This window comes from Erithacus rubecula, assembly GCF_903797595.1.
Source record: "Erithacus rubecula genome assembly, chromosome: 3".
In the NCBI taxonomy this organism is placed as follows: Eukaryota; Metazoa; Chordata; class Aves; order Passeriformes; family Muscicapidae; genus Erithacus; species Erithacus rubecula.
The window spans coordinates 122,988,394-123,014,401 of NC_136689.1; the positions used below are offsets into that span (position 1 = coordinate 122,988,394).

Here is a 26,008-nt window from a genome sequence, read left to right on the forward strand (position 1 = left end):
TTGGGCACATTTTTAAGATTTGGCACAGTATAGGGTTCTTTGAAAGTGTCCTTTAACTCTGTTTTACAGAGTTTCTCTGTGTCCATTCTGTCACCAAAATCAGACACTGAGAGTCTGAAACAACTTCACAATCACAAAGCGCATGCAAAACTAATTCAATTTTACTGCATGCTAAAATGGCCACACCTGGTCTTTTGTTACTGGAAATCATTAAACAAATAGGCCAGTGGAGTCTGCCAAATTTAATAAATAAGAATAAAGAAATTTACACTAAAGATTTTCCAGCAAAAAGACTCTTTCAACTGTGAAACATTTCATGGATCCTTGCCAGTTTCCAATATATTTCTTTCCTTCCACAATGACAACCTTTTGGCCCTTCCTTCAGGTAACCCTGTAACATCTTGTTTACAATCACTTGCCCAAAGGCAGAAGGCAGTGAGGCAGGTGATGACCTGCTACCATGAAATAAAGAAGAGTTAAAAAAAAAAACGAAAAGGCAAGGAAAGAAAGAAACAATTTACCTCCCCATCTGAAGCCGCAACACTATTTGGATACTCCGGTTGCACTGCTGCTTCCAATCCTATTTTACCCTGCTAGAAACAGAAAAGTCAAGAGCAGTTCAGTACTGGTTACTTACTCAATTGTGTTCCTGTCCACTTTTCCTGTCATATTAATGCCATAGAACTGCTGCATGGCAGCTATAGCTGATTGCATGGTTTCTGCAGAGCGCAACACCGACATTCGGGGGTCAGTTGGAGGAAGGTAGCCATACTTTTGTAACCATACCTGCAATGACAAGTGCAGTGGCTATTAAATAGAAATTAGAGGTAAATAAAATGCTCCCTAGTAATTAGTTTTGTACCATACACAAAGAAGCTTCTAATTCACCAAGTATAAGCCCTGTTAGTTTGGGTGCTTGTTTTTAAATTTTTTTTTCTGCAGATAAGAAATTCTTTGGGGATTTTATTTCATCTTCTTTATTAAATATTCTGTTGCTGTAAGACTTACAGAGTTTTCTACCCAGAAGCCATCTCTCTTTATTATCTGAAACTGCTTGCTTCAATTATTTATTTATTTGAAGCTACAACTTAAGCACCTAACCCTGGCTCTAGGCACTTCAAGTAGTGTTTTAAGCAGATAAAATATAAATCTACGATATATGCCACATACAATTGACTACGCACAGGGCACATAATAATATTAACCATCCACAATAATAAATCCACAATAGCTCACACATTTACACTAAATTGTTATTGTCTCTAGAATAGGAAAGAGAAGGTAGGGAGACATTCAGCTTTCTGAGAAGAATATCAAAATCATATACTTATAGGCAAAGTATGGGTCCAGGAAACAGTGAAGTAACAGAGTCTGTCTTTACTGAGAGAAAACTGTCTAAGAGGACTGCCTTTTAAAATCAAGATGGATTTAATGCCAACTGCTCATGCTCTTAATTCTGTAGAAGTGTGAGGTCCAAATTACTGAAAGCTTCATGGTTTAAAGCCACTATCTTAAAAACACTTGGACAAGCCCTCTGAAACATGTTGTCCTCTTGAGGCAACGTTTCATAAACAAGTAGCTGCAGTTTCATAATGTTTCTATGTATTCTCAAAATTGAGACTCTACAGCAAACAATGAAAGACTTTTGAGGAAGTGAGGGCACTGATACAACTTCAAAAATGTCATTTCATTTGAGAGCTGGAAGTACTCACTAGAATGAAAGGTACATATATTGCCAATCTACAAGACTCAGTTAAAATGTATTGCTGCAGTTTCACTCCCCCCAGTAGCAAAAGATTTGTGACCCCACAAATATGATCTCCTGTTCTTAAAAATAGTAAATAAATAAATAAAATAAACTGATTCAGCCACCTCTTTCACACATATCACATCACAAATCACAGGTTCAGACTCATTACATTAGTGAATGGTATCCACCCACCACACCTTACAGTGTTTTGTGAGTTCTCACATCAAATTAGCTTATTATTAAGGTTCACTTTACTAATACCAATGGTGCATTACAGGTGAACACGTAAGGAAAAGATCAAACTGGGATTAAAGATTGTGGAAATCTTCAGGTTATTAATTCAGATATTTCTAATTTAAACACATTTACCTTAAGCACACATTTACCTGTGCAGTTCACACACAAACTCAATAGCCACAGAAACACAAAATCACAGATGATTCTGAGTTGGAAGGGACCCACTAGGACCATTGAATCCAACACTTAAATGAATGGCCCACAGGAATCAAACCCACAACCTGTTTGTGAGCTCCACACACAGGGAGATACAACAGGACAGGGAAGTATAGACAGGATTAAGACCCAGACTAAATTCTTTCACCTTCACACTATCTCTATATACAGGAAGCATTCCAAATAAGAAAAAAAAATGCAATAGACAGGAAAACACTCTTATTTACATTCTAAATTAATTGCTACAATCAGTACCTATACACTATCATACCTTCTTGCACTTTTCAGCTTTAGGGGAAAGCTTGTGTAGATTGTGTGCAAGATTTGGGTAATTACAGAAATAACTTCGTTTATGTCCCACTTTGCATTCAAAGCCTGTTCTTCCCTACATTATTGGAAGACAGCTCTTAAAGGCCAGACAGAGCCTGAATATTGCAAGAGCAATGTAATATGTGGAAACAAAACCATGGAACTAAGAAATAAATAAGTTTGACACAGAGTGGATTGATTTCAAGGTAGTATGTGGACTCTCTTTACATTAATGTTTACAATGAGTATATTTAAGAATGGGGTTATTTTTATATTCATCTCATGTCAGTGACATCAAAACAAATAGCAAGGGAAGAAAAATAGTTCTGAGTAGCATGTCATGGTTATGTAAGATGGTGCCACCTTCTTGCCATCTTCTCAGCAAAAATTTAATATGCAGACACAGACCAGGGATTTTTATGAAGCCCTCAGGTGCTAAGGGCAGACACAATTGTTTGGTACACTTGGGAGGACCCCTATCATCACACAAAACCATCCTCACTGCAACATGAGTGAAGAATCCAGAAGTATGGGGTTGCAAGTAAGTAAATTTGCCAGAAGTTAAACCTTCAGATATCTGAATTAGAAAAGCTATTAATACAGAGACAGAAAAAATATCTTGGGGACTACTACTCATGGGAGAAGTAGAGCAAGAACAAACTGGAATCTAGCAGAGTGCCACTGCAGAGACAGTTGGCAGAAAAAGAAAAGAGAGTTGACTCAGAAACAGCAGGAGAGGAAAGTATAGCCTTTCCCTATCTAAAAAATCTTACACACAAGGTAAGTACAGGATGCCTAAAAGCCACCCCCAATCATAGAACAAAGGAGGCAGACCACCTGGGTCTTCCCTCAGCCTTCAAAGTAGCCTGGAAGACACAGCCAACATACTGGAAAGTCAGATGACACTCTGAAAGTAAGTTTCTTTTTGAAAATTCAGACAAATTGACCTCCAGGCTGGTGAATGTTTGAGAGCTAGTGCCATTTAGTGTTACAAAATTCTTTACTCTGTCCTTGTGAGAAAGGATTATGAAACAAGAAAAAAGACAGCAAATCTGGTTCTGCAGTTTTTCTGCAGGAAGGATAGAAAATTTTGAAGCATCTTGGCTCAGACTACCAGATATCTGAAATATGCACCTCAGATTTTTTATGCATATCCCAAATGCTGTGAACTATAGAGGAGAAGTTTAACTTAAAGCCCAGAATACATAGGTGGGCAAAACAGCAGAAAGGAAAACGGTATGAGGAGAATGAAAGAAAACAATTTTCTGTTGGTCTTGTATTTCTGAAGAAAGGTATAAAATAAATTATATACAGAAGAATTCTTCCCTCCCCTCTACTGAAATTAGACTTAGTCTGCCTTTAAGTATTTCAGCAGTGACAGTGTCTTGGCAAGCCTCATCCTGAGGAAATCTTTGGTCTTGGAACAAAGAAATGGTGAAGTAGATCCATCCAACCTGTTATGTCTTGGATGCCAACAGGGACCCTTTGCACAGACTCCAAATCAGGGATATGTTTCATTCCTTTAAACAAATTAAAATACTGCTACCTCAAGTCAAGTTTTTGGGCAGGATTTTCTTGTCCTGCTGCAAAATGGGATTCATGGTATCTCTCAGGTAACCACAGAAAAACACAGCTGGAAGGCAACAGGTTCCACAATTTCCCTCTCTAGTACAGTGCTTTATTATTCTACTGCTGTGAAGTTTCCTTCAGAGTTGAATCCCTCTTACTAGAATTTAAGCTTGTAACATTTTATTTTACCTGCCACAGGTAAAGGGAACTAGTTATTAATTTCCTCTCTGAAGCAGCCTTTTTTGTATTTGAATTTTCTAATGTGAGTCACTCCTTCTATTATTTTAAAAACTTACTAAAGAAACCTCGTTTCCTTAATCATATTTAATTATCTGCATTAACTTCCAGAAAACTTGAAGCTAAAATTTATCTTTACTAAGCATCTGCTTGCACTAGATTTCTGTTAGTTCCCATTGTTGGCCTATTAACAAACACTGGAGTATAGCTGAAGTGTTAGGAGTAATTCAGAAGTACATGGACACCCAAATATTTCATTTTGGGAAAAAAACCCTCAAAAAAAACCCAAACAAAAACCAAAAACAAAACAAAACAAAAAACACCAACAAAAAAAAAATCCCAGAAAAAAACAGAAATAAAATTAACCTAAAATATTTTCATTCAGTAACAGAACTTCAAGGTTTATGTCCCATTCATCTATGCACTTTGAAATTTTAAAACCATGTTTTACACATTTTGCTCCCCAGAAAAGTTTCTTCACCCTAATTCCACCTCCTATTTTCATAATTGTAAAGAAAACGATAAACAGAATCCATTGGTGTTAAAATCTGTAGACACAACAGGACTTTGTTGAGGACCTGGCACTTCTGCAGGAATCCATGGAACCTGTAAGTGCTCAGCATATGAGCTCTATCACCTTCCAGGTTTTGGTATCATTGACTAGTTACATGGGTTTTGGGCTTTTTTTTTCTGACATGATGAAAAGATCTTTTCATTTTAGTTTATTACTGCTACTTTTGCTACACTCTATGGATCATCTGGATATAGAACAGATAGAACTACCTCACGTGACTGTATTTTTTCTCTCCTCTACAGACTGAAGAATGGGCCAACTTAAAGTGTTTTAAACACCAAGAGATTTTAATCATTCAGATCTCTGCTAGTTTAGGAAGAAAGACTGATCTTAAAAACAATATGTTGACACCAAACTCTTATTAAGAACAAAAGAAACTGATGTATTATCATTAAAGATTAAACAAGAATATTATTAAGATAATCAGAGTTTCAGGGAGATTACTGATTTCTAAGATAGAAGAAAGCTTAGTAACAAATTGTTAACTGAATGACAGTGCATAGTATAAGCTACAGTACAATTATCTTTTATGAACCTGAAGTCTTAGCAAATCAGTCTAATAAAACACGGATAAAAACAATTTCATAACTATCTTCAGTAGTGCAGCTGCATATCGTTACTATTCATGTATTCCTATTCCTGTTTTAGATTTTATCTGCAAACAGAATTCCTATCTGCACTGAGTAAAACTGTGATATTTCATAATTCCAAAATATTTTGACTTCTGTTTTTTAATACACTTCCACCAAAGGCATAAGTGAAATGATTTAAAGTGTCTGAGTAATTCAGGAGATTTATGTTTTCAAACAGCATACATTTATGATTCTAACTTGCAGAGATCACAGGATTTAGTAGTTCAAGTGCTGATGTAATTTTGAAAGGGATTGAAGGCTTTAACTATAGTAAGGATAAATAAGCTAGTTCTAGAATTATATTCATATGACCAAATTATTTCTTAATTTAGATCAAACAATCATGGCTAATGGTGTGATTTAATTACAAACCTCTCTATTGCAGCTAATACTGAATTTTCAGTGACAACTTAATAGACAGATAGCCAGAAATAAACCAAAGTGTTTACACAGAGCATTAGATGAAATCTTCTGATGTCTTTCCTTCCTCATGCCTCCAGTGCCACTAGGTCCTTATCAATTTTGTGTTTTCCTCTTAACAGAATACACTGATGTGAGTGGGTATATGGTACATGGCACATATCTAGTAAGAAAAATACTTCCAAGAAAAAGCACATAAGAACACACAGTCCAGGAGAGTCTAACCTAGACCATGTCTACAGAATGGCAATAAGAATTATGATAGATAAAACAAGTTTAATGATCATGATTGGTTTAGTACTCATGGTTTTAAATTGAGATAACTAATCCTTAGCAACCAAAAAACCAGAATGTTCAGAGTACACTAAAGCTCATAGACAAATCAATTTCTTGGAAACTGCAGTTTGGAAAAGGTCTTAAATTGAAGGAAGCATCTTCAGACTAAGAAATTATATGTTTTATCACTTTGAAGATGCCAGAAAGAAAAAGTCAAAACACCAACTTACAAAATTTATTATTTTATTGCAAAATTTATTATTTCCCACTGACACAAACTAAAAAGTTTATGATGACCAACCTTTTGGAAATTATTGTGAAAATCTCCCAGGAAACTATTCACATGTGACACTGGCACATTCTCAGACACATTAATGATTGCCATCATTACTGGGGATTTCAAAAATTGTAGCAGGGACTTATAACACAGCCAAATCTGTGGGATGTCTAGGTTGCAGCCTACACTACAGTAAATAACCAGATACACTACCAGAAGTAGCAGAATTGACCTCAATGTGGGTCACAAAGAGAATAAATTTGGTTTCACTGGGTTCAGTGTTGTTGCAGCTAGTCAGTTCAAAACTAATTATGGCATCTCCATTGTTCTATTATGCATCTGCCTATTGGTTTTGGTTGGTTTTTTTTTTCTCCTGTGTTCTAGCTACAAAATAGATGTGAAACTGAACAATCGTATTATACTAGTCTCCAACACTACAAAACTAGATTTGTCAACATATGATACTGCATGTCAGCAAAGAGGTGACAATCTGGAATTTCCCCACTGACATGCAGGGTGACAGATAATTTTAAAATAATTTTACTCCTCCCCCCAGTAAGAGGCAGCTCAAGAATTAAGACTGCAGCCCAAATCCAGAAGCTCTGCCTTTTAAGTGACTTTGATTCAAACTCAGAGTCTAAAAAATAAAAAGACAAAAGTAAAAAGGCAAAATGTATTCAAAACTGTGTGCTGAATTCCTCTCATTTGTAATTCAAGCCTAGTTCAAATATTCTAAATAATTTTCTTTACTGCCACATTTACTCATGGGAAAGTCGATGTAGCTTGAGAGCAGCAGAAGTGGGAGGTATGAAAGAGCTGTCAGGAGCACCAGGCCAGAGCCACTGACATTTCCCAGGCAGATGGGAATCTACAGTAAGCAGCAGATGTGGGGTCTGCAGACAGCACTGTCCTTCAGCCACTGAAATATGCTTGGAACAAAGATTAGACACTACCCAGCTCCAAATGCAGAAGCTTCATTGTTTATTCACTACTTCTACTGTCTGTGTGAGAGTAGGTTAGTGGTATAACAACTCTGACACAAATCCCTGGCCTGGAAAGAAACTCTTGATCATCCCCTAACACATTTAACTGACTTCAGAATGTGAACCTTATTCATTAGTTGCTCAGGAAATTTTCTTCAATCACTAGTAGAAATCTCTGGCAAAGTCTGGCAGAGACCCAGACCAGTGGAAATACTTCCACAAGTAAAACTTACAGTTCTATGTAAATACTTGACCATACAGCTCATGTTAAAGGACTCTGTCTCTGCATCTTACTAGAATTTTTACAGCCTCTAGAAAAATATTAAGTGCTCTGCAGGGATAAGAATGCTGTATTGAATAGCCTGGCTGAATTTGTCCTGACTGGTCCCAAAAAAAAGGAAAAGAAAAAGAAACTTCTAAGGCCATGAGGATGAATAGGGACTAGAGCATCACTCCAATGAAGAAAGATTGAGAGGGCTGTGACTTAGAGAAGAAAAGGCTCCAGGGATATCTTATCTATATACACAAATATCTGAAAGAAGAGAGCAGAGAAGATGGAGTCAGGCCCTTTCCAGCAGTGCCCAGTATCATGACCAGAGGTTATGGGTACAAATTGAAACACATGAAGTTCCTTCTCAAGTCTAAGGAAACACTTTTTAATGTGCACTGACAGCAGGCTGCCCACAGATTCTGTGGTGCCTCCATTCTTGGAAATATTCAAAAGCCATCTGGATATGGTCCTGGAAAGGGGGCTGGACAGTGCCCTCTTTCCACAATATCTATACAATAAAACCTTTGTTATATGAATTTCAAACTAAAAAAGAACATGGGTGGCAACTTTCAATTTTTTGCCTGATAACTAAACAATTGCATACATTTAGAAAGAATTGCTGTCTACTCTTTTGATAACCAAAATATTGTGGGGAATGGAGATTGCCCACAAGATTCCATAACCTTCAGTTCCTTTAAGACTCAAATATTTTACTTTTTTGCCTCTTTCTGCCCCTCTTTGTGTATCTTCTGAGAGGTTATTCATGCGTTCCTCCTTTGAACATTCTTGATCTTTTCTGGGTTTAGATTTTTCTTTTCTTTTAATGGTTCTCTGCAGCTCTTTATATGTAGCTGTGGATTTCATTCAGATTCCTGGATCCCAGAACACCACTGAGGAGATCAAGGAGATGGGCATATAAGAGAGACAATGATGAGCCTGGAGTCAGAGCAATTCTGGTTTAACCAAAGGCCCATGGGGTGTTCCCTGGAAAATCATCACTCATTTTTGGTGATGAGCAAAATTAGTGATGCCTCCCAACTTTCCTCTTCACAGCATTGCAAGTATTTAGACAAGCTTTGAACATATCAATCAATATATAAATGCTAGTTGTTTTGTGATATATCAAAAAAGGCAAGAGATCCAAGAGAGTCCTTCACCACAGTCCAGATCACCCCACCTTGCCATTGCCTTGGTATTAGCATCTTTGACCCCTACAGCTTTGCAATACCTCACTTGAAAGCTGATTGTTTTGGTCTAATCCAAATATATATTGATGGCATAACATTAACTATGCTTAGCATTACAATATTTTAGGACAGAGTTGTTCATTCTTACAAAAAAGAGGCTAGCAGGGAAATGAACAACTAGGGAAACAGAATTTGCTGCTTAGATCCTACAGCTTAGTACTTGCTTGAACTTTTTGCTTCTTCTGGTTTAGATTTCTCAAGAGAAAGCCTATCTCCCCTCACACACGTATTCTAAACAGTCAAAGCAAGGCATTTCATCATGAATTCATGAGGAATGCCTCCCTGCTTCAATTCCCATCCTACAAGCAGGAAAGTCTCCAAGTGGTTGGCACTAGCTGGAAATGACCACATTTTTTTTAGGCACTGAGAATAAATCATTGCAGGCAGCTATCTACTTTAAAAAGGAGGTATGCACATCACTAAAATTAAAAAAAATCACATATTATTTTTTTCTCATAGGCTGTATTATAATTAGCAGCAGCAGCAACACCAGAAACAGAAACTTTACACTACTATAAGACTGAAGGAAGAAATTTTGGTTATTTGGTATGTCTGTCTTCTATGTTGCATTCTATATTACATTCTGGGATGCAAACCAAAACAAAAACAGAACCAGCAGTGTATTGTCAAACAATAGGGTAATGATCACTTTCCTTTTTATATATCCCAACAAGTTATTTCAAATAATTTTGTAGAAGTACTAAAACTTTGTTCTAAAACATTTATGTAGGAAACCAACAGATGGTGGTGTGTTACTTTAAAAAGGCTTGTGAAAAGGTAGACCATTGTAAAAAAGGAAAAGGTCAATCTACAAAGTTCCTTTGGGAAAATGATTATTCAAACCATATTTGGTATTTGGTATTTGAATCCATTAGATAAAATAACTTTACTATTATAATTTATGTCATTTCAATTTACAACACTGAAATAGATGAAATGCAATGTAAATATCTAAAGGAAATGTGACTTGAACAAACTTTTTTTATCCATATTGCCTTTAATTTTCTCCATTATAATAGTCTTTTTCTCATTTTATAAACATAAGAACATATTATGCATCCCAGAAAATGCACTAAATATCTACATAAATGTTTTCTGAATACATATCAATATCATGAATATTCTTATATTATGGTTAAACTAAAATTGCATTAAAGCAAAAGAACAGAAATGCAACAGTACAATGCAAATTTTTGTTGATTTATACTTCATAGGTTTTTTGACTACACCTTTATAATAAGACTGCATGTAAATTCATACTTTACCATACATAAGCAGTGTTTAAAAATTTGTCTGTAGAAAACCAACTGGCTATGCCAAAGTCAAGAATAAAGTTGCCTTCAAGGGAAACAGGAAACTGAACCATTTAGCTCCTTTATTTGGATGAATATCACCTTTATTTCTTTCTATGTGTTTTTGAGCAACTAATGATATCATAACTATTAGCAACATTAACTTTTATAATAGTGTGTTTACCACACTCAAAAGATTCTTTTCATGTAAATATATACTTTTAAGTTTTAAACATTCTTTCTTTTCCTTCTGCTTTTCAAAGTTAGATATGTCAGATATGTCAGAACTACCATTATAACTCTTTGAATCTAATTTATTTTTCTGCAGAAATCCGTAGACAAAAGATTAACATGGATATTGTAAACACATAAAATTGGTGTATGATATCTGTTTGTCATTTTTCAGGGAGAGACAACAAGAAAATGTAATGAACAAAAATGGTGATTATTTCTCAAATTATTTTATTTTTTTCCACGCGGTGGAATGAAAACAAAACAAAAGTAAATACCACAACAAAACATTTAAAAAAAAAACCTCATAATATCCACAAGGAGGACGGGGTGCTAACAAAAAAAAGGAAATAAATTTCCTGAATTGTATGATTTCTTAATGAGGAAGAAGAACAACATTTTAGTTCAGTCACTGTTTTTCAATGAACACAATCAATTCAGTTACATAATGAGTGCATCTGATCAGAGGCCTTAATGATGAAGAGGAAAAGGCAGAACAGAAAAAAGCTTGTCTTCTATCCCATACTGTTTTGGTTTCTGACTTATTCCTCAGTTCTGAAAATGCTGGTCTAGTAGAAGAGTTTCCATGGGATATTGATCTATAATTAATGTTTCCCACTTTCATTTCCAACACTTTTTCAGAAAATGCCTGTGGGAGATGCACAGGGAGGGCAGGGATCAGTCAGAACCTAGAGCTGCCATTTACACATGCTTGCTTCTATGATTCTCTTCCATGGTTTATGCAAATTACACCTGTCTTTATTTTCCTCTGGTATGTGTGGTTCAAACGAAGCCATTTAGTGCCCTACAGCTAAACAGGCAACAACAATACTGGGTAAACATTTTTATACCTTTTTTTAAATTATCTTCAACAATGACCACATATCTTTCATTAATCCTGTTTTAGCATGGATCACAATAGATCTGTATAGAGTTCAAATCTTATGTAGTAAGAAAAGGTGAATTCAGTACTGGAATTCAGAGCTTTTGACTCATGCCAATGATGTTAAGGAGAAGGAAAAAAGACAGAAGGAATAGAGAAAACTGTCTTGCTTACTCTAATAAAGACACATCAATTGCAAGGTAAAATATTTCTTTTCCTTGAAACAATGTCTGTAAATTAGTGGCAGATTAAGACCAACTCAGGCTAGCTCTATTAGCCTCCTACTTTCATAATGACAAAAAAATCCTTATACATCATTTGATGCCTGTTTTGCTTGCAGTACACTAACTCACCAGCTGTTTGTAAGCTGCCTGCAAGTAGCAGAAAAACTGAATATATTACAGTACATCTGCAACTCTCCTTTTTATGTCACCCTCTAAATTCTATTTTTGTTAAAGGGCAGAATAACAAAAATAGAAGGGGGGGAAGGGGAAGTGGTAGATTGATTCACGTGAGGGATGTGACAAGGTGATTCCTGCGGGCAGAAAGGGACGTAGAGTAATTGCTTCAAAGCAAGACATGGGATTATCTTTTATTAGCTCCCCTATGGGCTGTGGTCATGTGTTTTGCAATTTTAAAACACAGTAGAACAATTTCAGCTTTGCTTAATTAGGACCTGATGCTGTGAATCCCTGAGCGCTCTCAGTAGCTATAGGTTCAGATGGATGCTTAGAGCACTCAGTACCAAGCTCAACTCAATCAAGTGTCACTACCAGCCAAAAACAAGATTAGGATTCATCCATGCTTTTATATATATTTTAAAAAAAACTTAATTATAGCAAATAATTTCCTTACATGCATCACTGGTAATATTTGCAAAGTTCAGTCATTTTGGAAAATGTTTTTTTTTTCATAAATACATTGGTTGTCTAGTTAAAACATGTAGATAGAATCACAATGGCAGAAAAGGCCAGGGAAATTTATATGGTATACTTTTCTGTTTTCTTCTTCCAAAAGACATGGTCTTCTTCCATGAAATTAAGTAACTTAGCATATTTTGAAAATAATTTGCAATTAATTGCAAATTGCAATTAATAATTTTCACGGGTCCTGTATTCTCATAGCAACGCCATTAGTAGCTTAATCCTGGCAAATACAATATTAAGCATCCCAATAAGCAGTTTATTTAATATGATTCTTTTTTAGTTTAACCTATGTTTTTAGACTTGGTCTACCATAAACTATAGGCAAAATTAGACCTAATTTTACCCATTCAGCAATTAAATCCAAATTTCTGAAAGTATGTTAGGAAATGCTTTTTCTGAAGCATTTTTAGAGGCTCAAAGTGCAAGTGAGAACAGATTTTGTGTGTATTAAAGACAAGATTAAAGACAAGGGTGCTTACAACAGTTTCTCTGTGTATGTATATATATGATTCGAAGAAAAAGTTTTTTTTTTTTTTTGGTCTTGGAAACAGGAAAAATTTTAATATAGTAATTGAGTTAACAATTGTTAATGAACAATATATTTTATTTCTCAGCTTTACTGGAGGGATAAAACCTTATGAAAAAGGAGCAGTGTAAATTTTGCAGTACTGAAAACAAAAAAAAAAACAAAACAAAAAAAACCCAAACAAACAAACAGAAAAAACCCACCAAAATTAAGGGAAAAAAAAAAGGTTTAAAAAGAGAGAAAACAGTTGGGAATCAAATTAATCCTGAATTTTGCAAACATCAAGCTCTTCAACAGATTAGGGTACAACAGAACTGCAAGTAAGGAATCCAAAAAACCTCCAACCTGTGACCCATAAGTATTGAACAAAGAAATTCAGGTTATGATTGATTGGCATCAACTGCTTAGGATTCATTGTCTAGTCCATTTTATCCCAAATCAGAAATGATACACAAGGTATTTGCAACTGAGATCTTCCAGTAGGTGGTGGACATCGTGGAAAATGTATTCTCATGTTGATGTGCTGTTTTTCTGTATGACAGCTAAAGTAGAACTATTTTTGCAAACTTGGCTATGTTTTTAGAAGTTATACAGGTAAGATACAACAGTATATTTTTACATTGTTTAAAGGTGATTGCATGATAAACATCTGCAGTATAAATCCAATTTTTATCAAGAGCTACTTCCTTATCTTAAAATTCTGCAACTGACTATCATACCTACCTCTAAGGTTCATTTTTTTTAATATATGCTTGCCACTATAGTTTTTTCTGTAAGCAATTTTTCAGGAAACATATTTTTCTTCTTTCTTTCAATCTATGCAATATTCAGTTTGAGAAAATTCACATTTATTCCACCAGTTAAATGTTGATTTTTAAAAAGTAATTTTCACTTCTAAGTTCACTGTCTGCTTCAACTGATCCACATTCATTTTTGAAAATAGAAATAAAATTCTATTTAGATTCTCTTATTCTTAAGGCTGATCCTATTTAATCTTCTCAAATGAAACAATATTAATACAGAACCTTAAAAAATGGCATTCCCATACTCAAATTTTCTTTCACCCTTTTCTAGAATTCTGTCTTTTCTTGAATCACTTGCTGAAATTAAGTTCTCAGAACATAACAAACAGTATGCAAGAAGATAGTATCAGAATATCCTAACGATATTAAAATATTTCAGAATTTTTAGGATTGTTTCTAAATGCCCTAGCATTTTCCTTTCGTAGCGCATTGAACAGGTGATTTTGCTGAGATGTCTAAAACACTGCCCAACTCTCTTCCATCTACAATTAATTTAGAAATCTGCAGTGTGGAAAGAATTCACATGATCCCCTCTAGCAGGCATTATTCCATCAGCACTGAATTTCACCTGCCTCCCTCAATAAATTGACAACCATTCACTCCAATCCACACACACTGAGAACTGAACTACAGCACTCTGCAAATAACTTCTCCCTGTCTCTTTCCCCATATGCATCCCTCCCTCTCAGTTCAAAATCTCACCATAAGCTTCTCAACAAAGACTGTGGGAAAAAAAGTCTTGCAAGGGTAATGGCTAATTAAAAAAGTTTCAAAGTTTTAAGAAATTTTCTTTTCACTGGGAAGATGAAAATCAGGATGGGAGTGCATTTTCCCTAAATGGCATGTATAATTTCAAAGTAAAATTAGTTCAGGGAAGTCGTAAAACCTTTACTATGGAAGCAGGATGATCAACAGTCTTCTGTGAGAAAAGCTTTCACATAATTTTCCTCCCAGAATTAATGATCTCACCAGAGATAATATTTTTTCATAAAGAGGAGGATGTGACAGTATATTGTACAATCACCATGGCAGTAGCTATTAGATTTGAATTTTTAGATATCATGATCTGGAAATCACCAGTTTGTCTTCTGTGCCTGTTCAATTTATCTCATTCCAGCAAAACACATAAAGCTGGGACAGCAAAGAGATAAAGCTTTTTGTAAGCAAAAGCTGGATATTTAAGCAATAGTATCACAAGACTTTGGGAGGTCTGGCATTTGATGCCTCATGGGGACAGTGCAGAAGCCCTAAGGAAAAAAAAGCAGGATATAAGTCTGCAGAGGGACTAGTATAGACCAGTGTGGGGCTGGAAGGATCTGTAAAAGATTCATGTGGCTTTAGTGAACACTGAACTGCCTTGTAAGGACAGGGGTCTCATAGAAACAGTCTGTCACTGAGGCCTCTGAAGGTGTACTGGATCAGCAGCTGTGTACATAAATGTATTCATTGTGCACTTAAGGTCCAGACAAGTATAATATATGTATACATCCTTTCAAACTCAACCAAGGCCAGTTTTCTGATATATGATGAAAAAAAAAAAAAAATTTAATTAAAACTTGCTTGCAGATTCAAAATGAGCCATTTGTTTTGTTTGTTTCTGTAGGGCACATAGGGCAGCTGACAGACCAAGTTTTGTAGATGCTCCTTTTCATAATGGAATACTTGAACTAAGTATTGTAAAATCCTGACCACTAATCAGTGTGAGAAGAATATATATAAAGTCTGTTCCTTATCTTGTGAAGGTCATAAAACCTTTCAGATAGTGCCAAGTAGTGCACAATTCAACATTTTAACAGAAATACATAGCAAGACTTCTTTTTTTCTTCTACTCATGATATTTTTTATGTTCTTCTCTCCTTATTAACTTTAAAATATAGAAAACTTGTAACAGCAGGAAAATGTCTGAAATGTCTCCGAAACACTATTTTGCTTCTCATCTCATGAGTTGAAAATTCTTCTGCAAACTCTGCTTAAAGGACCTCCACATGTAATGTGGATCTGGTACCCTCAAGGATTATTCTGCCATTCTGAAAGGCTTCTAGAGCAGCTGCTCTTTCTAGAAAGGTTCACAATCTAATTTTAAAATACTCGGACTTTAATTTCCACATAAGGCTGGAATAAATTTGTTACAGAAAGGATAATGCCATGGACATGTACACATAAAAATGTATTATAGAGCTTGCATTATCATAAAAAATTACTTTGTCTGAATATTTTGCAGTTTTAAAAGATTTATTCTTATAACAGATCAGGTGGGGGGAACAATGGTAATCTCCTTCCACATAGGAATTGTCCCCCTAAACCTCTGATAGCAGACTGAGAGAAAATTTTTGGACACCAAGTGACCTTCCTCCTGATCCATCAGAACAGGCTTTCAAGTGCCTGAAGTTGATTAAACTACTTGCACCTTGATGTTTGACTAAATGGTTTGCAAAATACATAAAAATACTCACAAGGTAAAAGAAAGGTAAAGGCTTCAGGACAAGTCTTTTGCAGAAGGAGTCACATGTATGAAAGTAAACTTTATATACTTATTATACATACACATTTATAAGGTATTTTCCTGTTCAGATGCAAGATCTAATTGGTAAGTTGTATTTAACTGTTAGCTAATTAATACTTTGTTTCCTATTTAAATACATACTTTAAAAATTACCTCCTATAATGGTTAAATACTAGAGCTTTAAGACTCTGCACCTTGACTCTTGTAGTACTCACTACCTTAACATATGTGACCCCCAAAGTGTACTTTGGATCATACATTCATGTCTTAAAACAACTGCAAATTTGGCATACTCTTTATATTGTGCTAATATTATAAAACATGTAGTATCAATTAGCATACTGTAAGTTATTTGAATGAATAATTATAACCTATGGAAATAAATATTTATATATGAGAAAATAAAACAATTAAAATAAGCTGTTATTTGAATTCATGTACCCCAGGATTCCTCTAAAATGCTTATTAGAGAACTCTGTAGATTTGCTAACTGTTCTTAGTGCATTAGCTATAGCTCAACTCTTATTTTTGGAGACAAACACATTTTCCTTGGATAGCCTAAGCATCATCCCAGATTCCTCAGCTTGCTCTGAACTCAGGTTTTTGCTATTCACAAAGATCTTTATAATCACAGAGGTAGGCATGAAAATTTCCTTCACAGAAGAGAAATCAACAACTTTTGTCTTATTCTCCTTCTTTCTACTCTAACCACTGGAATACAAACCCATACTGTTACTTGTGCCTGTGTGGAGGCATTCCCATTGATCCAGACAGGATTCTTCTAAATGGTAATACTTCTCCAAATGAGAGAAGCTTCAAACTTGCCTGTAGTCTAACAGTCTATTACAAGGGAAGCCTAAAATATGAGCAAATGCTTTATTTAAAAAAATACAATGGAAAATTCAATGCCTCCTTAGTACCAGCTAAGTACTTTTCAAAGACCATGGTACTCAAAAAGCTTTTTTAACTTGACAAAATCTAAAAAGAGTAACTGACACAAACAAATTTCTCTTGTCCATAGTTGTGAATGGAAGCTGAAGGTATTTTTTAACACACAAGGATAAATACCCTATTCTCCTTCACCTGTTAAAATAGTGCAGATTTGGGACATGATTTTTTAAAATTCTGCTTGCAGTCCAAGCCCTGCTAACACTCAACTTTGTCACATTATGTCTGCTCATTTTCCTGGGTCAGATATTTTCACACATGATTGCACACAGGACATACTAGAGTGAATATCAATATGAACTGCTTAAAATGTTCAAAGAATTTAGGAAAAAAGACATAACAATGGAAAAATAAAAATCAGGTCCTATACAGAAGAGCAGGCAACCTAAGGAGGCATTCCCCCTTGTGATCAAAACCAGCTCCTATTTTATCTTCCACACCCTTATATGTGAAATCTGGAATGCCTCCAGGGTTTTGCAAGGCTCATAGATGGCACAAAAGGAAGAATAACATGAATAATTACAACAAATCCTCAAAAGCCCTCAAATAGAAGCTTAAGCTGTTTAAGTCTAGAGCAGCTACTCAGAGGCAGAGTGAGAAATCTAATAGTGAATTTGAACACATATTCAGTGTCATTTGAAAACAACAAATTATAACCTGGAAATGTGTCCATTAGAATCAAAAGCCTGAAAAATTAAAACAAGGCCTTTTCTGGAAAATAGCTGAGTAGGTCAGGTGGAACAATGCACAAGCTACATATTGTATTTCTTCATTATGCTTTTCTGGCCAGGATGGCTATAGCATAGTGTTTTGGGGTTTTTTTTCCCAAATAAAGCCATTTTTTTTCATACCATATACTGTTCATTACTAATCTGAAGATTTGTAAAATATATACAAAACCATACAAAATGGATATCTTCACAGATAGTTGCATGAATTTTACATTGGTCATTTCTACAAAATGTTCAAAAAATCTCGAATTGCAAACAAGGAATGAAAACAGAGTTCATATACATTAATAATGCAATGCATCTAAAACATAAAAATATATAGTGAGCTACTGAAATCACAACTAGTTTCTCTCATTATGTGACAAAACCAAAAAGACATGGATTTCTCCCAATGAAATTGCAGACTCTACATGTACTAGTCTTATTAAATTAAAATGCCTTATATGCATTTGCTGTGTTTGCAGCCATATAGAAATTACCTATGAATTACACTGTGTATGCATTCTATTTCCATTACTATTACATTAACAGTCTCATAATTTCATAATATTTTAATGATTATCACTTCAGTCTGCTTACTGTCCTTCACAGAAAGTTATACCCCTGTTCTATTATTTAAAACACCTTTCATTTGATTAAACAAACTGCATTTCAGTTTACTGTGAAATTAAGTTTTATTATGGTATACATTTGGTAGTTTTTTACAACATACAATAATGACACAAATTGGCAGTTAGGCAGAAGCTTTAAATTTAGACAGAGAGGCTCCACAAGCACAGCTCATACCAGGAATTCTTCATGTCCTATTGTCAGAAATAAGGCCCACTGACCCATAAGACACCTGAAATATGACCATTTTACCATTACTGAGCACAGTAACAATGGCTTGAATTTCAGTATCTTCCACCTTTGGAACAAAATCTGTGCATACTTAGAAGGGTGTTTCACCACACTTTAATGTATCCAAGCAATGCTTTTAATGTTGCTTGTAACACTCAAGCTCTTGTTGATAACTGTGCTCCAATTAATAAAATTAACTGCAAATACAAAGTCCTAAGTTCTTATTTTTTCAACACTTGGCTGTGGAAACATGGATGTCCTTCCCTGTGTGTTACAGATTCATGCAAGCTTGCACATGAGGAAAGGCTTAGGTTCAAGCACATGAAAGTCAGAAGTTCATTATCTAAATGGGATATTATTAAAATTGGGATTAAAGTGGCCTCAGCAGATATTTAATCTTGTGAAATGCTTAAAAGCAGCCCCAAGTCAGACTTGGTGTCAACCATTTGCTCTCTTTCTGATCAAGAACTGTTCAACAATATTTTTTTAGTATTTTCAGAATTTAAATAAATTATGTTTAGTGTTTTGGAAGGGCAGTTTTTATTTCACCTGGTTTTGCTGGCAAAAATTTTATCAACTTTTTAATATACAGTAGTATCATAGATGATTTTAAGAGCTGTATTTTCAGATAATGCTCAAATAACTCTCAAGGTTCTTATCAGACTATATTTTACTGACCCAAAATTCAAACACAATCTCAGTGACAAGGGATCTGACAAAGAACCTCTAAGCAATGCCATCTGTGATGAGAATCTGACATGTTCAGCTTTAGAAAGGTCAATGCAGAAGGACAACCTTGCTTGCTGTATCCATCACAACAAAATTCAGCAGTTTGGATGAAGAAAATACTCTGCTTGACTCTGGTAAGTCATTCAGTATCAGGGTATACTATGAACAGTTACTAACATGTTTACAAATACTGATTTTTCTTTCATACTGTCACCTTCAAATCTGCATAACACTCCATTGTGGGAGACTACTTCAAACTGTTTGTTGAAAAAATGAATTAGGAAAGTTAAAAAAGTACTTCAGGATATAGTATTTTCTTTAAACCACAGCTTTTAAAATTCCTCAAAGTATTTGTAAAATTATGTTTATTTTTAATTTTAAAAATTCGTATTTCTGGCTAACTAGTTACAAAGTTGTTCAGTCAAGCAGTCCCCAGGCCATGAACCTACTTTAATTGTTTTATTCCTTCATGAGTTACCCAATCCTGTCTGTGCAGACAATGCCCTTCGGCAACTTTTCAGAGCTTCTGATCTGCAAGAACACTTTGACCTTCTGTATGCCTCTTCAAAATGTGACAGCAAGGTAGAATTACTCACACTTTGCTTTGCTCAGAGTTCAACTTTTTCCATGGACATGTCAGAAAAATAACTACAGTAATCTGGTGACACTTGAGTCTTGAAGGAACTCAGAATTACCTTTTCACTTTCATCAGTAACTATGAAAAATTCAAGTACAAACACTACATGGAAATAAGGATGGATGCAATGAACCCTGTGCAGAATTCAGGAAAATTATGTAGGAAAAAAACCAGAAGTAACATTACAGAAAGCTAAAAAGTGCTTTATTGAAACCAATATCAAGCACTGCTTGATCTCTATAGTACACTAGGTGTAACTGATCAGTCACAAGTCTACAAAAGAATATAAATGTGGCACAAATTCTTTCATTACCTTCCACTGTTGAAATACTATGTACAATAATGATTTATAAATTATTATTATTATTTTTCTTTGGCAGGATGGAGCATGAATTAAATAATTAATTTAGCTCTTTCAATAGTTCCTGCTCTTTTAACCACTAGGGTAACTTACAATAAGCAGATAATAACTTCCAGAAGTACTACATGATCTAATGCTTTCATCCATGCACTTCTCCTTTTCATTTTGCTAGCACTGAAAGAACAATTCAGTAATGGTAACACTTAGCATGCTGACTACATGGTCTCCTGCGCCAATCTAGTGTAGCAGCCTACAGGCAGAAGCACAAACATGAAACAAAACTGGACTATGAAGAAACCTAAGATAGTCACAAACCTGAAAAACATAGTTTTTGTATTTTTAACCAAAGCCTGATGGTGGTTAGATGAGTCAAATATAACAAGAGTGATTTATAGATTATCACGTCTTTTAGTTGCTGTAGTGCCATCTAATGAGCATAAACCACTAAAGTCACCTCAAATATACCACTATTTAAAGAGTGCTTCAAAGTGAGTACTCCAAACAAAATATCGAGTGTGGACACTGTGATGCCACTCTTTATGCATGCTAGTTTAGTATTTATAAGTCCCCCTGGAATGGTAGGGAGAAAGGAATCACTTAAGACTGACATTAAACATCGTCATCATCATCTCTGCCATAGGCTTCTTTTAACAAAACATAGCACATGAAAGCTAGAGAATTATTGATAAAATATGTGGAAATGCCCCTTAACTCTCTGGCTAGTCCCCCCCACTGGTGATGCTTTACAATATGCCATTTTTTCCACAGGGATTCCCTGTATAATGAGCAGCCTCTCCTGCAGGGTCAGGGTAGTCACACACACACACTCAGGAGGGCTCTGGTCCCCCCTCTTCCATATGGCAATGGTAGTAGCTGGCTCATCTCTGTGCCAAACACAGATACAGGAGGGGCATTTACTGGCTACCAGCTGTCATTCATCTCCTCTGTGCATAAAGGAGCAAGATGCCATATTATTGTTTTGCATGCTGCTTTGGAATAGCTGGTGTCTGAATTGTGAATAAAGGTATGCTGCAGTTTGGCAATCATTGTTCTGGACTAAAACAGCAACAGACAGTTTTGCTATACCCAAGATCAATTCAGACTTGGCTGCAGCCCATTGCTGGTAGTGATGCAGCTCCACAGTTGTATGAAGAAGTCCAACTAGAACATTTGCATTAGAGTGATGCCCCCCATCTATTGTGCAGTGATAAATACTGCAAGCACTGCACACTCCTATTTTAGCTCAGTGCTCTCCAGACAGTCAAGATGAACAGTGACCCCCACACATTTGTAGGGCATGAAATGTATTCAACCTTCTGATCCTGACAGCTTGCACCAAGCTCTCACCAGCTGCAGCTAAGGGCTGTAAAGCCTGGCAGGAAACACAGGCAAAGCAAAGCAAAGCCACTGGTGTCCTAAATGTCCTTTGGAGTCACAAACCAATGCAAGTCAATGCACAACACTTGGAGAGTTCACCTCTGCTCTGAGACCAGCTTCCTGAGAAACCAACCTGGCTTGAAGGGATGGCTGCACCATCCACCACTTCAGATGTGCTAAGCACTTGGTTACAGTCATGGCTCAAAATAAAAATCTCCACTACTTAGAAAAAAAAATTACATCCTGCACTTTAAAAAGGTAACAGCTTTCAGATGGTACAACTGTCAAGGTAGATCACTTTATGAATGAGTTCCAGCTACTTTGACAATATCATTTTTAGTACAGATGCAGACAAAGAAGTCCAGAAACACAAGAGGAAAGAGGAAATTTGAATTTCAATAGTAAGGTTCTATATTTTAATCTTGTGATAAAAGTAATTTTAAAATAATGCAATGTTCAGCTATTGCTTTTTAAGTATAATAATATACTGCTACATGCTATGCATAGAATTAAAAAGCCCAACTCTGAAAAAAGTCCAGTGATTCCTGAGTAGTATTGTACAATACAACCCAGCAACACTTCAGTATTGTTTTAAGCAAAAGCAGAGCAGAAATGACACAGCTGAAGTGTCTAGGAAAACTGACAATTCTAAGACATAAGAATGTGTAATTCAGAGCAACTACACATCCCACACAGCCACATATTTCTGGCACTTGTGAGGGAATATTTAATTAAAAAGAAAAGAGTTAACAGAAGTTAAGAATTACATGCAATTCTAACCAGTTGAAGTTTTCCCTCCTGTTCCATTTCCATACATGTTCCATACATGCTACATACATGCTACATAATGTTACACATTACTTCATCCTTTCAGTAAGCTTTTTCAGAATGTTTGATCAATTGAAAATCACAGTTCACCCAGCTACTGTTCATGCAAGTTCTCAGATCTGTGGGGAAAAGTGGGTTGTGGCAGGTGATTTCCATGGTCAAAACATACTGCACAAAAGATTTAAGCAAAATGAGCCATCACATATCATGTGGGAGATTGTTAATTGCCAGAACTCCTCTGAGGTTTCTCTGGAAAGGAGGAAGAGAGAAAAGTGGAATATAAGTATGATGTAAAACACAAAATATGAGAATAGTATAATTGTATACATTCAAGTTTTTGTAAGATCTTCATAAACAAAGACAAAAATTTAATTGATTCTAAATAAGTTCCAGTATTTGTCTATAGGAAACATTTTACAATTTGCCTATGACACATACAAATAATTTTGATTCTTTATATTCTTACCTACACTGTGCAGGATGCAAAAGCCATAAATACTTTAAGTCCTACTGCTTAATCAACTTTTTTATAAATTACTCCTATTTGTAAATAATTCCCAGATCATTTCTGAAATCCTTTTCTCCATTTGAGGGAAAACAAACCATAAAACAACTCCCAAACAAGAAAAAAGCCCTTAAGGTTTTTTAGATAGAAAGAAAAGTATAATAATTTCAAAAACACAAGCAGCTGGTGGATTGGCATGTGAAGGCTGATGACAGGTCTGTGGAATTTATGGAACATATATGCACTTGCATATTTCCATTCAGAACCAAAATAAAACTGAGCTACCTATTGCTTACCCTAATGCAGTGTGAAAGTCAGAACTATATTTTATAGTCAATCTGTCTCAGATAAGAAAGGGACACCCATGCTATTGCTGTTGGTTACCAGGTAACCTGGTACATTTACACAAATGTGTCTAAAGATCACCCACAGCACCTCAAGTGCCCATCACCTTCCAGATATATAACAGGCATTTGACTTCCACAATGAAAGATCAAGAGCCTCACAAATGATAATGCTGCAGTATAACATCTATTTTTATGGAATGTTATGACAACTTATTTGGAAACATAGGGTTTGTATCTTGCAGAAGAGAAACGCTACTGTCAAGGGGAAAACTTGTGGGTATATTGTGATGAGAGATAGTTCTTCTTGGCTTCTTATGCCTGCACCTGGTGGAGCCATTTATAGCAGTTTGCCATCATAAGCATACTGACCTAAAATGGAAATATGAACCATTGCAGAATGACATGCGTAAGCTTTCTCAAATAAAAACATGCAGGCAGCCATCAGCAGAACTAAATCCATATGATCAACCTGAAGTATGCTCTAAAGCAGCTGTGTGTTGATTGTACTGTAGAGAGAAACTGCAGCTGGAAAAATCTTCAACAGCTTCATATCTTTGCCCTCAGATTATAAAGGAGTAGGAACAGAGAGTAAATACCAACTGCACTGTGCTTCACCACAGTTTCATTATGAATTAAATAAATTGCAGTTTCTGAGTTTAGAAGAATCAGACATTCCTTCATGAACCAGCTATTTACACAGTCTTCCTTCTTAAAAGCATATTAAGTATATTGTTTTATGTGACAGTATATATTGCTTCAATTTATTTGCCCACTTGTCTGTCTCTGGAAATCTGATTGACACTCCTCCTAAAGCTCTCCCTGCTGTCATCCACCTGTCTTCTCTACCTTCTTGGACTTAGATTCAAAGTGCTGCCTCTGCCTTGCTCAGCTTTTACACAGTTCTACTTACACCCCATTTGACCCCTCTACAAACTCCAGGACCATGTTTCCTTTCCTCCTCTTTTGTTACCTGCCTTGGGATTTAAAATCACGAATTCTGAGTGCTGCACTTGCTCACTCACTTCAGCCAGGCATTACTGTGGCCTTGCCTGCCTTTCCCAAGCCAACAGCTTCCATGGCAGACTATGGCCTTTCTGGCACTGCCCAGTGAGTCCACACAGTGCATTACAGCATGCAGTGAGTTTGCTCTGCCCGTGCCATGAGCTGGCCAAGAGGAACCTGCTTTACATGGAGCTAAGCCTGAATTTGAAAAGCCCTCCTGAGATAACAAAATACATCAGATCACGTTCAGCTTTCTGTCACACACAGAGATATTTTGGACTCAGATCAACTCATACCACACTTTCTCAGAGCCCATATGAGATACTCTAAATACACCTATGGAATATCTTAAGAAACATTTCCTCATTCCTCTAATTCTTCTTCCTGTCACAAACTTCGCATTGCATTCATACAAACGTGTGGAAACCACTCCTGCATGCAACAAAAAAGACAAGAGCACTCATTGTTGTTTACCCCTTGGCATTTCCTCTGTAGTTTTGGAAGGATCGGGATTTAAAAATAAATAAAAATCTTCTTTGCACAAAACTTCTGCCTAAGGTGCAAAAGCACCTGAGGCAGCACTGCTTAGGACAATGTGGATATAGAGGATCACTAGCCAAGGCTGCTCCTCACTTAAGTGCAGCTGCCCGGCTTCTGATGCTGCCTCTTTTTTTTTTTTTTTTTTTTTTTTTTTTTTTTTTTTTTTTTTTTTTTGAGATTTCTATTTCCACACATTGAATACATTTACCATCCTGTCATGAGTTACAGTGTCCCATTCTGGACTCTCCAGTACAAAGCAGACATAGACACCTGGAAGGAAGTTCTGTAAAGGGTCATGAAGATTATCATAGGGCACCTGTCATACCAGTAGAAATTGAGACAGCAGGGACTGTTCAGCCTGGAGAAAAAAGGATTCAGAAAGGATCTCATCAGTGTAAATAACTGGTGAGAAAGAGTAAGAAGAAAAAAGTAGACTCTTGTCAGGGGTTCCCAGAGACAGGACAAGGACAAGACAAGGGACGATGAGTACAAATAGACAGAAAATGACATAAAGGAAATTCTCTTTTTATGTAAGAAAAATATTTCTCTCTGTGAGGTTTGTAATGCAATGGAACAGGCTGTCCAGAGAAGTATTGGAATCTCCTTTGAGACACTAAAAATCCAGCTGAACATAGCCCTGGGTAATCTGCTTTAGCTGATCATTCTTTGAGAAAGGGAGTTGGACTAGATTATCTCCAAGGATGTCTCCCAGACTTCAACAATTCTGTGACATCTATAAACTTTTGGTCCATTTCTTGCTCTTCAAACTGTTCACAACTCCCTTCTCCTTCTCCTATTCCTGGCAATTTCCTCTTTCTTGGAAGGCTCATTAATGACACCCAATGGCAAAGTCAGCTCAAATCAGATAGCAGTTCACTACCCCCACATATTTTTGCAGTTCTGTGCAATATCACATGCAAGAAATTCAGAGTGCAGCTAATTATGATGACTGCATTCCCCCAGATAATCAATAAAAGAAAGCTGATTTAATTTCTTTTCTC

General features: G+C 35.9%; 1 protein-coding gene across 1 annotated transcript in view; it reads right to left on the reverse strand.

The window, feature by feature from the left end:
- MMP16 (matrix metallopeptidase 16) overlaps window positions 1–26,008 on the reverse strand; it is a 169,024-nt gene that overhangs the window by 86,969 nt on the left and 56,047 nt on the right. Inside the window, exon 2 of the mRNA XM_079300674.1 lies at window positions 638–786. Within this exon, the coding sequence (XP_079156800.1) occupies window positions 638–786 (149 nt within the window). The remainder of the gene's footprint in view (window positions 1–637; window positions 787–26,008) is intronic.